The sequence below is a fragment of the Bufo gargarizans genome, chromosome 4 (assembly GCF_014858855.1).
Source record: "Bufo gargarizans isolate SCDJY-AF-19 chromosome 4, ASM1485885v1, whole genome shotgun sequence".
Classification (NCBI taxonomy): domain Eukaryota; kingdom Metazoa; phylum Chordata; class Amphibia; order Anura; family Bufonidae; genus Bufo; species Bufo gargarizans.
Window position 1 is genome coordinate 99,830,878 of NC_058083.1, and position 16,936 is coordinate 99,847,813.

General features: G+C 42.0%; 2 protein-coding genes across 10 annotated transcripts in view; one reads left to right on the plus strand and one right to left on the minus strand.

Annotated features, from left to right (window-relative positions):
• Positions 1 to 13,587, plus strand: part of AGFG1 (ArfGAP with FG repeats 1) — an 87,527-nt gene extending 73,940 nt beyond the window's left edge. For 3 of the 6 annotated variants that reach the window (XM_044292184.1, XM_044292189.1, XM_044292185.1), the window contains 4 exons: positions 5,161 to 5,262; positions 8,767 to 8,934; positions 9,076 to 9,167; positions 12,836 to 13,587. In XM_044292184.1, the coding sequence (XP_044148119.1) occupies positions 5,161 to 5,262; positions 8,767 to 8,934; positions 9,076 to 9,167; positions 12,836 to 12,895 (422 nt within the window). In that variant the 3' untranslated portion in view covers positions 12,896 to 13,587. The remainder of the gene's footprint in view (positions 1 to 5,160; positions 5,263 to 8,766; positions 8,935 to 9,075; positions 9,168 to 12,835) is intronic. The other 3 variants (XM_044292188.1, XM_044292187.1, XM_044292190.1) reach the window with 1 other exon arrangement.
• A 151-nt stretch (positions 13,588 to 13,738) lies between these two features.
• Positions 13,739 to 16,936, minus strand: part of LOC122936148 (thiamine transporter 2-like) — a 32,530-nt gene continuing 29,332 nt past the window's right edge. For 2 of the 4 annotated variants that reach the window (XM_044292191.1, XM_044292194.1), the window contains one exon: positions 13,739 to 14,247. In XM_044292191.1, the coding sequence (XP_044148126.1) occupies positions 14,068 to 14,247 (180 nt within the window). In that variant the 3' untranslated portion in view covers positions 13,739 to 14,067. Of the gene's footprint in view, positions 14,340 to 15,944; positions 16,088 to 16,936 lie in introns of all 4 variants that reach the window. The other 2 variants (XM_044292193.1, XM_044292192.1) reach the window with 2 other exon arrangements.

Consider the following 16,936-nt stretch of genomic DNA (forward strand, 5'->3'; position numbering starts at 1 on the left):
ACCTCCCTTTCCTGCTTTGCTTGCCTAACAATATTAAGGATCCGTCGCCTATCCCTGCTAGTGGTAGCACCAGGGAGACATCTCACAACACCATTTTTCTCAAACTTCACACCTCTTATGATGGAATCTCTCACCAACAGCTGCTTACTATCAGTCCTCACCTTCTCCTTTTTGTCTTTGGCTGCAGTCTTGCATACTTTAGGCATGGGAGATGATTGTTTCTCACCCACTGTGCTTGAGCCATACTCCATGTTGCTCTTGCACTCTGAAAGTGCTGCAAATGAATTATGGAGAGCCACAGACTGTGGGACATGTCTTCTATCAACAACTTTCAGTCTACCAGAACCTGCAGTAACCCATCTTCCATTTCTAGGGGGCCTCTGTGGCAGTGGCATTGCAACGTTCTCAGCCTGAGTTTGTTTAACGGTTAATTTACAAATCTCCGATTTCAAAAATGCAATTTCCTGCTGCATTATGGAGAGCTGTCTACAGATCAGACAGCATCCAAACCTTTGAAGAGTGGAACCTGAAATAAAAGCACAACAATTCCTGCACATAACCAGGTCTGCCATTTTAAAGAGGGTAAAGATTATAAACAAATAAATCTTACTTGTTTGGATTGTATCCACCTCCAGATTACCTCCTGAGTATCTCCTGAATATCTCCACTCCAATGCACTTATAAAAATCAGCACGGTTTTGAAACAGTGTCTGAGTATCCACCAGAAACACCGCTGAAGTTCTGCTACTGTGGAAAAGCTCTGAGTAAGTCTCCTGAATATCTCAGATGCACTTATAAAAATCAGCACTTGGAAAAAGCAGCAACTTCGCAACAATGCATGATGGGAACCCGGCTGCTTTAAAAGTGACCCCCTTGGAACATGTACCCCTCTCCTTCCAACAACAGTGTAGGAAGGAGATGTTTTGGATCTACCAACTAAATACCCTCACACCATTTGACCTAAATGAATCTCTTGAATATGTAAACTACTGAAGACCCAAACAGATTCCATCCATATTCCTTTTTAAAACATATATTCCTTTTAAGTTATATATATTATATTATTAATATATAATTGGATGTCGCACTAGGAAAAATAGGAACCAAATGGTGCTCCTGTAAAATTGAGACCACTCTCTCAATATATGGTATAGGATAATTAAGTAGAATACAGGGCACTCAAGAGACCGTGACCAAGTGGTTGTAACAGATAAATTTTATTGATGCTAAATCTGATAAAACAAAATAGAATATGGTAAAAAAAAAAAATAATGAAAAAAGTACAATCTGATGTATACAAATGCACAATTAATTCATCCTATAGAGTAATAACACTCTGTTCAAGTTATAAAATCCGCTGCATATAGATACACTGTTAATACAATTAATACATGTTATATAATAGTGACTTGGTTTAAAAAGGGATCCAAGCGGAACTTGGTGTTGTGGCCAGTATATAGGACGGTATCGCAATACCTAAAAGTTCAATCCAGTGATTAAGTGCAGTCTAAAAAGAATACCTGAATATGGTTGATGTGGACCAGAAATCTAATGTCCCGCACTTATTAGCGGCGGCGTCCAGCCTATACAGGTGGAAATAACAGCGTCCAGCTGAGACAAATATAGGTAGCGGCGTCCCGCTACTAGATTACTTGCAAGTGAATGAATTGTAAACGACCAAACCTTGACTTGTGACCCTTCTCCTGAATGTGCCTCTGTTCGTGCAGCACTTGTAGAATCTGGAGATTGCAGGTGGCTCTGTAATTAGCTGTTCAAGCCTGTAGACCTCCGCTTGTAGTTAGGAATTCCGCAATAGTATAATAGCGAGGAATTTCGTCTGTAGAGGTCCACCACTGCTTTATAGGTTGGTCAGTCTTTGGTACTTAGGTCTTTAGGGGGGTGTCGGGTGTGTGTACCGTATTTTTCACCCTATAAGACGCACCTAGATTTTTGAGGAGGAAAATAAGAAAAAAAATATTTTGAACAAAAAGGTGTGCTTTTGGTGGGTTTTGAACTAATGGTGGTCTGTGGATGACACTATTATGGGGGATCTGTGGGTGGCTCTTATTGGGGTCTCTGGATGACACTGTTATGGGGATCTGTGAATGACATATGTGTCATCCACAGATCCCCTTCATAACAGTGTCCCTGTAGTGTGAATAATCCCCCAATACAGGGGGTGGGGGTCGCATCTGGTTTTATAATGACAGCGTGGCCCGTGCAGTGACTGTATTCTACTACACGGGCCCCGCTCACTGTATATACCGTAATCTTATCTATAATTGTGGCATTGTTAATAGTAATCAGCGCTGTGTATTACTTACAACAAGCGCTCGGTAGGTAGCAGAGAGAAGGAAGGAGGCAGGCCGTGAGGACGGGCGCTGGCAACGCGAGTCACTACGTCATGCGCCCACATCGCCTGCTTCATTCATAAAATGGGCGGCGCAGGCGCGTGACGTAGTGACTCACGCTGCCAGCGCCCGTCCTCCCGGCCTGCCTCCTCTCTGCTACAGAGCGCTTGTTTTAAGTAATACACAGCGCTGATTACTATTAACAATGCCACAATTATAGATAAGATTACGGTAATACAGGCGCTGATTACCATTAACAATGCCACAATTATAGATAAGATTACGGTATATACAGTGAGCGGGGCCCGTGTAGTAGAATACAGTCACTGCACGGGCCCCGCTGTCATTATAAAACCAGATGCTGGCCCCCCCAGCCCCTCCTCCCTCTCAGCTGACACAACCGCCACGCGGCGTATCATTGACAGTTCGGCAAAATGCAGCATTCGCCCCATAAGACGCACTGCTATTTTTCCCCCACTTTTGGAGCGCAAGAGAACCAGAAATGCATTCCATGGTGGAACGCATAGAAACTTGAAGTACGTGCCAAGCTTGGCGCATCACCGGAACTGTGAGACGGCGCAGACCTCCGCGGCCCTGAGCAACGCCCCTTTCTATTTGGAGGCAATTTCTAACAATATATTCTAAGGTATGTGTGTTCACCACTAGTTTATATGTGTAAGCTCCTGATGAAGGGGACTCCATCTCTGTACCCCGAAATGCATTGAGCCGAATTCTACTAATAAAGGAATTGATTTGAAGCTATTTGTGAACTGGCTGTCTTCAATACCTGTCATTCTACAAGCGAGAATGGCTAGGGGGGTAGGAGGTTCTGCTGGTGTCTTGAGCTTATCTGGCAAACTACCCCCCAGTGAAGTGAGTAAACAACATTTTGGATCAATACTTTAATATACTTTTTATTCCTTCTGCTTGCTCCTGTGTGGACACAGCGACCCACTCAAAGCCTCTCATACACACCAATTCTATTATACTTTATAAAAAATACGTAAGCTTATAGGTGAGCAAGATCCCAAATATAATCTTTACCTTCTTGTCTGTGATCTCACCTTTTTAAATGGGTTAACACCTCAGTACTAATTTATTTGGGCGTCTGGCGCTTTCACTCTGCATAACTCTTGTCTGACACACGTAGATTAACCTCCACGTCGCTACCTCAGTAGCGGCCGCCCCCCTATATCACTTATTGGCGACCTTATTCTTTACTTCCTCCATCCACCATTCAGGCTATTAGAGTAACTAATTCTATCACCTTACATACTCCTATCCCACTGGCGCCTCAAGTTTTTTTCTTATCTTTTGGATAAACCATTCCCTAAGATCTGATTAACCCTCGCTCTCTACATATACTCAGTCACAGTCCTGGGGATAAATGGATGAAGGGAGAGATCTCTGTACTGACCCCTGATATACTTATACATAGTAATTAGATCTCCCCTCAGTCCTCTTTTTTTCTAAAGTGAATAACCCTAATTTTGATAATCTTTCTGGGCCCTGTAGTCCACCCATTTCATTTATTACTTTAGTTGCCCTCCTCTGAACCCTCTCAAGCTCTGCTATGTCTGCCTTGTTCACAGGAGCCCAGAACTGTACACAGTACTCCATGTGTGGTCTGACTAATGATGTGTAAAGTGGTAGGACTATGTTCTCATCACGGGCATCTATGCCCCCATTATCGTTCCTTAAATGGTTGTCCACATCATATAAAGCAATGGATTATTGCTGTAATATGCCATCGCTTTATGATCAGTGGGGGGAGGGTTTGACCTCTGGGATCCCTACCTTTCTGAAGAAATTATGGGGGAGAATTATAAATCTCTATTTACTGTTGTTCTTGTAGGACTAGCAATATAAAAAAAAAGTATTCCAGTTTTCACACTAAAGCACACACAATAGATGTATATTTCTTGTTTCAGCTCTTCTCTCTAGAACGGGGGTAAGGTCAGCAGAGTCATCTCATCATTAAAGGATAGAGGATTTAATGATAGATTACATACCTAAATAAGGCAGGGTAACACTCTTTATTCATGTCCCATGTCACTCCTTGGTGTCTACCGGGGACATGACATTTCTCCCATTCATATCAGCTACTATAAAGCGCACACAACCTGCTGCTGTCCCTATACAGATAATATAGGAAGGAAGTGTGCGTGTTCAAAATGACTGTTCCCAGGAAAGATGCAATACGGTAGGGATGTCATCGCTCATTAAATTATCCACCTTCTAATGATAATGAGATGACTCTGCTGACCTTACTTCAGGCCCAGTCTACAGAGTAGAGCTGAAATAGAAAATGTAAGTCTATTCTGTGCGCTCTAGTGACCAGTGCAAAAACTGGAATATTTATTTTATATTGATAATACCCTAAATAAAAAATTATTCACAAAAAATCCTGGATATATCTTTGGATGATGATACACAGCCCCTTGCTCACACTAGTAAATAAACGGGCTATTCCCTAAATCTCTGGCTGGTAAGGTGGTAACTGCTGGGACCATCATGGATCCCAGGGATGCATACCCAGTCCCCTGTTTTTGTCAGAGACAGTCATCGCTCCAAGTGGTATGCGTCTTCAAATGTGTTTTATTTGTGGAGTAAATAACAATGTATTCCTCAAGAGATTTTAACAAAACTTTTCACTGACTGCATAAGCCATTTGTTACCCCCAAGATTTACCATGGCTCTTCTTGGGCTTTCCTGTTCGCCTAAATTCTGGCCCCCATTGTTTCACATTTGGCATGCCTGCTCTGTACTGTATTAGCCTTGGAAGACCACTTTTTAAATTCTCAACCAGGGGTCCGTGATGGTCACACGACCGAGATGGACTACCCGGGTGCCCCATTTCACCCATTCCACCAGACCAGACTGCCGACAGCTGCAGGAGCATTGGATGTCTGTGAGTAGTCTGTCCCAGTTTTTATCCAGCCTTGGTGCTGATATCATGTCTTGCTTGGATTTGTAGAAAGCTTGGAATTCACATCACAGCTTTTATTTTTCATTCCCTCCCAAAGCATGTAGAATTTTATCAACCCGTCTACATTAAATTTTTATGTCTTTAGTCTTGTATCGATGTGAAATATTCTTGTTATAAGACTTTGGCACTTTGTAAGTCTGCAGAGCTCGCCATTTGCACGTTTACTTTGTTTTTCTCTCGTTACCAATTTTTTTTTTTTAACCAGAGCTCTTCTTGTTTGAATTACTAAAACTTTATAAAACCTTTAAAAAAAATGACCCTGACCCAAGAGATGAATGTAGCAGGTTGTCTGTCCAAGTCTACTAAGATGTTGCTGGAATATCTTTGTAGAATATCTACTGATGACTTTTATTGACTTATTGCAGTGTTCTCCTGGGTCCCTGCATGTGGCTCTTTAGCTTTTCGCTACTCTTGACGCTATTATTACTAGCAAGTCATTGCATTTTTAGATTTTGGTGCTAGGATCAAAATTGTATAGCTGACATTTAACAGCGGCTGCAAAAGGTTATATCGCTGGATATACTACATATACCTTACTTTCACTATTTATCATGGTTCAGCATCATCTGTCGTATGTGGCTTGTAGCCTACAAAAGTTTTGGGGTCACTTGATAAAATTCTGTGTTTAAAGGCTATGTACACGTTTGTGGCAGTTTTTCTTTATTGTTGCATTTTACTCATTTTGAGCTTAAAATCGTTTTTATTTTGTTTGTTTTTTCCACTTTCTCTTCATTAAAAATGTTTAGCCCTTTTCTCTGTGCAGCCTTGAGATTCTCTAGTACTAGGCTCTGTATTTTTACTGTGTTTTGTAAGCCATCTCTGGTTTGAGATGACAGCACAAAGTGAAAATACTATTCTCACAGCTAGACAGTTAACTGTGACAGAACGACTCAATATTTTTACTAAAGACCAACTGAAAAGAAATGATTTTTAGCCCATAATGAGTAAAATGCAATCCAAAAAAATTGCACTGAAGGTGTCCAGCCTTAAACATCTGAAATGTATTGCGCTTCTTGTCAGATGTGTTCCCAAGGAACCTTACATGTGTTCAGAAGCTTGTAAAAGGTTATCTGCTCTTTTTTTCTATCATAGACTGCCAGTTTTGTCCATGGACTGGGTCTGATTGTTGACCTTGATCCTCTTAACTTGGGTGGGTCGCTACTGCAGTAGCAGACACAGTTCATGGACAAGAGTGGTGCTGTTTTTGGTAAAACAAAAGACCATGTTTTCTCATCTCAGGCAATACCTATTAATCTGTCTAGTTGGTCATAAATAATAAGATTTGATCCTACACTGTGCAGCTACTTAGTGTGTAAATCTGACTGCACATTTTTTTTATTTTACGATGGTTAATGTGCCCTGCAATGTTTCAGTTTTCTTTCCGAGGACATTCCCAGTCTTCCCATTCGCATGCCAGACCATAAATACAGGTGATTTCTTGCTGCAGTCCCTGTACCTTTCCAGAGTGTGGAAACATATGAGCATGCACCTGTCTTATTTAGTAGTATGTTAGAGCTGTTTTTCACAAACTTATTTTTTTTGTGATTTGGGTTTTTGCTGCATGACTACCCTATAGTTAAATGCATTGTGCTTCCTTTTGTACAGAGTATTTTACTATAGGAGATTTGCCTTGTTCACATTTGTGCATGTTTTGGAAGGTCTAGTGTGCGTTTGTGACGCCTTTATAAACCTATATTGCAAGATTATCACTTTTACGCTGCATTTTGTTCATACAACAGTCATTCCTTTACCAAAATGCAGTTCATTGTGCCATCATTTTTCTCTTCCCCGTGTTTACATGATGCGATCATATCATTTGGCTGTGTTCTCAGAATTATTTCATATCTGTCCTTGTGCCAGTAGAGCTTACTCTCTGATTTTCCTAGAGCAAACACATTGGTATGGTACTCCATCAAGCGGTTATTGCCTTCACAGGATTCTTACTATTTCTTGGACTTGTCCGCTTTTTTTTTTTTTTAATATTGATGACCTATCCTCAGGATGGGTAGGTCATTAACAACAGATCGGCGGGGGCCTGATCTGATATTGATGACCTATCCTGAGGATAGGTCATCAATCAAAAAAAAAAAGAAGCGGACAACCCCTTTAAAACAGTTGTGCTGGGGTTTTTTTTTTTTTTGCAAACTCCTCTCTTGGTCAGACCTGTGAAGGGAAGCTTACCTCCTTCTCAGTGCTGGGCTCGCTTGCTGTAGACATCCAGTTTGACACCGCTGCAGCCATTAACTGGCTGTGGCGGTTACCTGCTCCCCATTCGCGACACAACAGTTTGTCAAGAATCCAGTGGAGTATGTCTCCACCACGGGCAGTGATTGCCTGCAGCTGTGTCAAACCAGATGTTTACAGTGAGGGAGTCCAGTGGAGCATCGCAGGCCTGGAAGATAAGGAGCGAGGAGCCAGCGCCAGGAAGCAGGTAAGTAAGCGTCTCTACACAGGTCTGGCCAAGAGACGGGGTTTGCAAACCCCTTCCTGTCCAAACTTGCACAACTCCTTTAAGTCTTTTCAATAAAAAGCAATACCCCCTAAGCTGCTGGTTACATCAAATGATCTTTATCTTGATCAGAAGCTCGTGTAACATTTCATTACTATTATCATTACTATTTTTATTACTGAGTTTGGCACCAACCTACCCATCAGCTTTATGTATTCTATTAGTGGTAATTGTTTTATCCCCCTCCATGTCATCACCGATCATTTTAGTATTATTGCGTAGTGACTTCCATACTCAGAAGGCACCGTCAATATGACCATATTTTTGCTCTACATCTGCTCTGCATTTTTAGCGGATCGGGTGCAGACCCATTCATTTCAATGGGTCCGCAAAAAAAATGCAGTCAGCACAGCGTGTGCTGTCTGCATCCGTAAGTCATGTCCGTTCCGTAGCTCCTCTAAATAATAGAATCTGTTCAATTCTTGTCCTTTTTGCGGACAAGGATAGGCATTATTACAATGGGTCTGCAAAAAACAAAACAAAAAAAAAACAGATGCAACACGGATGACACCCGCATTTTTGGCGGCTCTGCGTTTTGCGGACCACAAAATACATACGGCCGTGTGAATGCACCCTAAGGATGGAAACAAAATACGTGTGACGTTCGTGTTGCATCCGTTTTGTTTTTTCTTCCTGATCCATTGTAACAATGCCTATTCTTTTCCGCAAAACTGACAAGAATAGGACATGTTCTATCTTTTTGGATATGGATGTGGAAAGCATATGGTGTGCGGTCTGCATATTTTTCAGACCAATTGAAATGAATTGGCCTACAAAAAATGCGGATCGGATGCGGAACAAAAATACGGTTGTGTGACTAGGGCCTAATGGTGATAATTCCCACGAGTCTTGGCTTAGACAGGCTGCTGTCCTTTCATGTGTCCTAATGTATCTGTTGTTGGTTGTATCTGGAACAGCTTCTTTTGGAACAGCCTCACTAAGCATGCCCGCTGGGTTCGGGACATCGGCATCATACAGTCTTCCTACCAGCTTTAGTGGCACTTTTCATCAGCCTGCATTCCCCCCTCAGACTGCCTTCCCCCAACAGACTGCTTTCTCACAGCAGCCTAATGGTAATATACAAGGTACGGTAAGAGATGCACCATGTTCATCTTGCTGTGTAAATTAAACCGGTTGCCATTGCAGAATTCACACTTCTGTTGGTGTCAATTACCTGCAGTAATCTTATTTCTTTCCTGTTTTTTTGTCTTTTATTTTCTTCTAAGGAGCTGGTTTTGGTGCGTTTGGTCCAGCAAAGTCAGTGGTTACTCCATTTGGACAGGTTGCAGCTCCTGCAGTCTCTAGTAATCCTTTCATGGTGAGTACAGGCCCCGAAGTTATGCATCACCCAGATGTCATCTTGAAAGGGACACACCCGTCAGAAAACAATTAGCACACATTAACAGCCTTTTTGTGAATTTTCTTAGTAATTTTTTGCCAAAATGGGGTGATTTATTTCCTCTTTAGTTGGACTTTAGTTGTGAGCACAGCAGACAGACTCCTGACATCTGTTTTAGTAGCTATTTGCATCCTCTATATAATAACAATTCTGGGGCATCTATCCATGTCACTGTAGGTTCTGTCATTCCTTGGTTATTCCTGCTAGAAGTTATGAATGTATTGCTAGCAGTTTGTAATGATGGTTACCAGTTGGGTGTGCCCCTGCAGAGTCTGACACTGGCAGCACTGATTGGATAATGTCAGACTGTGCAGGGACACACCTCTAAACTGTTAACTATCTAGACCTTCACTGCAGTCAGCTGATAATTCATTCATAACTTCTAGCAGGAATACTAAAGGAATGGCACATAGTAGATACCGCAGTAAAATAGATGCTCCAGAATTATTACAAGGGGGTGCAAGCCAAATATTTTTTTAAGTTTTATTATATTATACATTTACTATATTATACATTTTTCAAACCAGCATCTGGATATACTTTTGTAATTGCATGTAAAATTTAGTATAACCACTGAGTTATTTAATGAACTGTATCTGTATAGGGCCACCAGCTTTTTAATATTTCTCTGTCCACTTGGCTGAAGTGGTTGCACATGGTCAGATCCATCCTTCAGCTGCCACCGGTACTGTTAGACGCTGTGACAGTTACAGGGCGAGAGCTGCAGCAGAAAGGCCACACCCTCTGATCCGTCATAGGACAAGACCTGCAGCAGAGAGGACATGCCCCATGAGCTGCCAGCCTAAAATAAATCTATCAGAGCAATAGGAGTAATGAATGGGGAGATCTCTGGATCCATGTGAGGTACAGGGCTGGTTCTAGTTTTGTTCTATATTATGTCAAATTTTTTACATTAAATTCTAGTTCACGCTTCAGTTTTTGGTCAGTGATTTCCATCAGTTATTGTGAGCAAAAACCAAGAGTGAATCCTACACAGATATAAGGTATAATGGAAAGATTTTCCTCTTTTATGTCTTTTTGACTGGCGCCTGGTTTTGGCTCAGAATCGCTGCTGGATATCACTGACCAAAACATTGAAATGTGAACTAGGCTAACCATGGGATAACCCCTTTAAATAGCTTGGAAAATATGCAGATAACATATTTTCCTCACAGCAGCAGTAAACTGACAATTGATTACCTATCAATACAGGAGTTTAATCATCCGTGCTAACTTCTGTAGTCTTTTTAATTTTTAATGGCATAGAACTGCTCAAATGAAAAAACTTTTTTTTTTTCATTTAATAAAAAAAAAATTACCCCTTCCTGAGAGAAGTGTTTTTTTTTTTTTAAAGCATGTCTCTAGTATTTTACATAAAGAGTTAATAAAGTCCTGTGATCACAGCAGCATAGGCAGTGATAATAACAGGCAGTCTTTCTCTTTCACAGCAGGATTGTGATGGAAAGAATTGGCCCCATGTTGTAGGCGGGTACAAATTTAAGTAGGTGGAGCCAACACTACCCTATTGTTGAACAAAATACTGCTCCAGCAGAGCCAAATAACCACAGTGCAGCAAAATGTACTGCCCCAGCAGAACGAAATACCACAGTGCTTCACAAAATCTCCTCTATGGTGGCCAGTTCCAGTTGCCTTTAGGATAGCAAAAAGCTGTATTCTTGAGTCTGGAGGGCACCTGAGGTCACTGTTCAGCAACAGAAGTACTTGATGCTCCTAGTGTTATTTAACTCTCGGAGTATCCGATCATTATTTACCTGGCTGGAGGCCACAAAGAGGGCTCAAGCAGTCCCCTAGACATGGGCCCACCTAAAGGAGTTATCCAAGAATCAACAGTCCTCCCACAATGCGTGGACCAACTATACGGACCATACTTAACTGGTCCCTGATGCCGGTAGATGCAAGGCAAGGAGGTCCCCGCTGCACCCTGCTATCGGCTGCACCCCCGTCGATGGATCTTGTTATCTGCATACAAGGGAGAGGCAAAGATGGCCGTGGAGCGATTGGAAAGGAAAGCGGTGTCAGGGACTAGGTAAGTATGATCAGTATTGTGGGTCTGGTCTTGGATAACCCCTTTAAGGGCCTATGACCATCCTATCCCTGCTGTCTCATTTTTTCTTTCTCTCCCCTGCTGCGGTGAGTGAAGAAGAGAAGGGGAAGAATTATTTGAGCTAGAAACAGTGACAATGACAAAGCTCCACTGTATCTGTAACATGGTAGACAGTCATAATGGTGTCCTTGCTGTTTGCGTAATTGTGTGTCATGTAAAGCAGCACATTAATGTGACGCCGCTTCAGTGAGCTTGGACCCTGATTCCAGCCTGGAGGCAGATACAATCAGTACCCATTATGTTAGTCATGCGCTGTTTTGTTTGTTCCGTTACCCGTTTGTCACCTGCATCTTGCTCCTTTGTGTGCATGTTTTTTCCCCACAATGTTTAATTACACACAATGCAGCTTAATAGAATGTCTACTTCACTCATATTAACATGTTAGGCTACTTTCACACTAGCGTTCGTCTGTCCGCTCGTGAGCTCTGTTTGAAGGGGCTCACGAGCGGACCCGAACGCAGCCGTCCAGCCCTGATGCAGTCTGAATGGAGCGGATCCGCTCAGACCGCATCAGTCTGGCGGCGTTCAGCCTCCGCTCCGCTCGCCTCTGCACTCAGCTGTCCGCCTGGCCGTGCGGAGGCGAGCGGATCCGTTCAGACTTACAATGTAAGTCAATGGGAACGGATCCGCTTGAAGAGGACACCATATGGCTCAATCTTCAAGCGGATCCGTCCCCCATTGACTTTACATTGAAAGTCTGAACGGATCCGCTCAGGCTACTTTCACACTTAGAATTTTTTCTAAGTTATTAATGCAGACGGATCCGTACTGAACGGAGCCTCCGTCTGCATTAATATGATCGGATCCGTTCAGAACGGATCCGATCAAGCGCAAGTGTGAAAGTAGCCTTAAGTGCGCAAGTGGGTCCATTTGGGATGGTTTTATGTTTTTTATTTTTAGTGGTGGTGGGTGCCACTGCAATTTTTGACGCAGTGTCAGTTTTTTTTTATGTTGATTTGGGGCATTTCTCAAAACAGCCTCCCATTCATTTCAATGAGCTTGTGTTTTGTTTGTTTTTTACACGTGGAAAAAAGAAGCAGCATTTGGGACAGAATCAGTGCTGAATTTCCCTTTGAAATGAATAGGAATCTGAAAAAAAAAAACTGTGCCAAATAAGTCCATGCGTTTTTTGTGTATTTTCCACACCTTTTTTTGGAGCAGATCTGCTTCAAAAACCTCAAGCAGGAAATTCAGCTTTGTAACGAAGTGAACACCCATTGGTTAAAAAAAAAGTATCAAAAACCGCACGTTTAAGATCAGTTGTGTGAACTGGACCTTAGTCCTTCCCATTGTCTGTTCTTTGCTTTAAAAAAAAAAAAAAAGTCATGTGTGAAATCGCCCTAAAAGTCCTTCAGAGTGGTATGAAAGCATTTCCATGCAGGTTTACTGGTAGGTTTGTATGGTGTCCATGACCGTAAGTGCAACTTTGTAATATGTATTTTGTTTTCTTTTTTCCTTGCAGGCCGGGGCACCCTCGGGACAGTTTCCAGCAGGAAGTTCATCGACAAATCCTTTCTTATAGCCTTAGACTAACACAGGAGCTTACCAGGCATCACCGTACATGTACTGCCTCTTGCACTGTTTGTCTTGTTTAACCAGCGTAAGCTTTAAACACAGGGAGTTCTTTCAGAGCCTGCAATTATATTTTTTTTTTTGTATTTAAACAAAAAAAAAAAAGGAAGAAAACAAGGTAATATGTGCAATTGGGAAGCCTTTTCTGTTTTCATTCAATCTGTTGGCTGCCCAGAGGATATCAAGTCCTGGGGCAGCCAAGGGGTTAATTGAAGGCGTATCATGTATATTAAATTTGGTAAGTTATTGCAGATTCCATATTCGTTAAGCTGCAGTACTGTATATATTTCTTTTTTTCTTAGGGTCTAGGTAATTATTCATATCAGTATTTCTAACTCATAACACTTTATGCTATGTGAAAGAGCAAACAAGTCCACCTATAACTGAAAAAGACTTTAATCATTTTAGCAATCCGGCTTGATGGGATGTGGCAGTTCAATGTTAAATGATGAAAATCTATACATTTTATTCACACAAAAAAATGAAAAGAAAACAATCCCACAAACTTTTACTTTGCCCAATAAAGCTATTTGTTTCTATACGCCTAAAATATCCATATTGAGGACTCATTTCTGCATAATAAAGCTAATAATGTTTTGCTACAGTTTGCAGGTGAAAAAATATTAAAATATTAGAAAAATGGCAACTGTGTGATTTTATTACTTGGTATAATATGACTACAGGACTCTGAGTTCAAATATTCATTTATTGTAAGTTGAATACTATGGAACTTGAGACAATAGAGGACACAAAAAAAGCGTCTTATTTGCCTGTAGCAACCAATCACTGTACAGCATTCATGTCACATGAATGAAAGCTTGACTGTGATTGGAGGCCCTGAAATATCAACTATAAATTAAAATTAAAGAGTAAAAGGGATTTTCCTGGACTATAATATTGACCTGTCCTTAGCATTGGTGATAAGTATCGGATCAAGAGGGGGTCCCACTCCCAGCACCACCACCACCGACTGTTTCTGGGAGCAGCTCCTGTGCACTGGAACCATTCACCGTACAAGCACAACTCTGTACATTATATAGTGGCCATGCCTGGTTCCTGTAGTTTTGCCTCCATTCACGTGATGCTCATTTTGCCAGCCACTGGCCTTTGTAGTGTCCTGCCTCAGTCAGTTATTGGCTGAGTAGGCCCGTCTTGGCAATTCTGGCGTGGAGAAGGCTTCCATATGACAGTTATTTTGATGCTGAAATTCTTGTAGGTAGTCACAAACCAGCAGATAGAAAGATGATTTAGCCAGAGCTCAACAGAAGATGACTGAAGACAATGGTGACCAAGACAAAAGCACTGCCGAGGAACAGAAAACAGGAGGGACCGATTACATCAGAGCCAGCTACAGCGAGATAGCAGAGAGAAACTTCGGTGGAATCTGTCGCCACCTGTAACGGCACATTTACACAGTATTATTATCGGGCTGATCATTAGGAACAAGTGTTCGTACAAACGATCATTCCCGATCATCCGCCCGTGTAAAGATGCCACTGATCATCCGATGCCCTTTCATGGAGTGAATTAATTGCTTATACAGCACATTAAACGATCATTTATGGGCTGCAAATCATGCTGTGCGATCTTCTGACCAGAAACAACGAATCTGAAGTGAAGTAACCAATGCCCGTTCCCATACAGTGCAGGCGATTCCTGCATGTGAATGCAGCTTTTTCCTCCACTGACGAGCAGGTATTTATCGGGAAGGAACAGATCCTTCCTGATGGCCTGCTCAGTTGCTGCATGTAGATGTGTGTGAAAGGGAACCGGTCATAGAGCGGATTAAATATTCTTACTTAGTGTGCATCCTCCATTCATTTGTAATGGTCCCTTTACACGGGATGATGATCTAGCAGATTGTCGGGAAAGAGGCGTTCCCTCCCAACAATCTGCTGATCGCTAGCAGGGGAGACCAGTGCATTTACTTGCAGAGATCACCAGAGATGGGGAGGAGCGATCGCTAATGGCATTGCTCTTCCCCATACTGTCTTGTTGTTTCCCGGCAGTAGATCGTGTTACACGTTTTGCTCGGTCATCGGGTCATGGGCGGTGCATTTACAGAGCCAGGTCATCACTAATGAGTGTTACTAGTAATGCTGGTTAGCAATGATCTGTTCAATTGTCGATCCATGTAAAGGGCTCTTAAAGTGTTTGTCTATGTTCAGAAGTATTGTATGCATGTAAAAAAACTGAAAATGTCTGTCGTGGCCAGGTACCTCATAGTGTCATCAGGACGTTCTGCCTGAGGGGAGTCACGAGTCATTTCCCCACTCCCATCTCGTTCTCCAAGATCTCCTGTCCGCCTCTCCCACGCAGCCCTTTTGTTTCCAAGCAAAATCTCATTCTGGTGCAAAAGACGTTCCTGATACGGCCATGCACAGTGAGCGTTTGAAGCCGATGTCTATACGCCTCTGCTCACTGTGCAGGGTCGTATCACTCTCGTGGACTGTAACTGCTCCTTACCTTTGAAGTTATTAGGGCAGAGGAGATGCAATGACATATGCTTGCTGCTACAATGGCGATGGTGAGCAGGTAAATGGTGAAGAGAAGGCAGCACTCACGAGCGTTGCTTTCCCTTCAAACAGCTGATCTGATATTGATGACCTGGTTTGTATCTAGACCTCTGAAGATAGTTTTTGAAGGTTACCTTGGGCATGACCAAGTGGTCAGTATTCATTTGGCTTCAACTCACTATGTGAAGGTCTTTTCAAATAGGACATAATGTGATCAAGATCACTATTTACTGCACAAGTGACTGAACCATGGGCAAGATTGCTGAAGCTGCTCTCACTTTCTAAGCTCCTCATACATTTTAAGGGTGATATTTATGGAAAATTGTGAGTTCTAGAATAAGAATGCGTTATTATAATTTATTCATCTTTCAGCAAAAGAATGCACCCCAGATTATCTTTATAGAATGTTCTAGGACAACATGGCCATATCATTAATACTTCCCTCACCCCAAGTAATTAATGAGACTGCACAAAGGTCCTAACCTCTAAAGACGAGTCTCAGTCTTGACCTCTTGTTCTTGGGTGTTTTTTGTTTGCTTCTTTTTATGATGTGATATTAAGATACACAGGCTCCTGATAAAGAATATTCCAGCAATTAGAGCAAAGTAACTCCCATAGACCAGAAACTGGGGAAAGAGATGGATAATTGAGGTAAGTTCCTGGATAAGTTATACAATGCCATGTAGTCAAAAATGTCAGTAGGACTGGTTCTACAGTATCCTGGATCGTATTCCCTCCAGCCCCCCTACAAAATATGATTCAGCCATCATAAGTACCAAGGGGAACTTCATTGGTACATCTAGAACATCGTATCACCTGTGCTACACAACATGCTCTTTGGGGTATCCAGCAGCTCCTCTGGCCAGCTGTATCCCCAAATCTCATCCCCATTGAGAATGTCTGGGACTGGATGGGGTGACCCATGCACAGCAGCCATCAACCAGATTGGCTGTACTACGAGTCCCAGTAGAATTTTTTTTTTTACATACCACAGGAGGAAATCCAGCATCTGTATGACTAAGCAAGCCAGAGCCTGTGTCACAGCAAAAAGAGATGTCACTCAGTACTAATGTGACCCTGCTGCAGAATGCAAAATAAAGGGTGCACAACCTTGCTTGTGTGATCATTCACCAAGCGCCACTCGCAGTTTCTACTCCGCTCAATTCCATTACAGGAGTTTTCTGGGCGAATCGAGGTTCAGATCATAGATCCGAAGTTGATTCGTTCAAAACTTTGATTGTAATGCCGTCTCCATACAGAATTAAAATGTGCTGCGTGTTGGCAAAATTCGTATTGTTGAAGTCTTGTGAGACTTCGGTGAATTAATTTGGTTCTCCTATCTGTGGCTTTAAAAACATTTTAAAATGGGAATCCTAAGTCGGGTTACCAAACCCAACTTCAGATTCCTAATTTAAAATGTTTTTAAAGACTGAGATAGGAGAACCGAATTTTGCCCATACATTTTAATGCTGTAC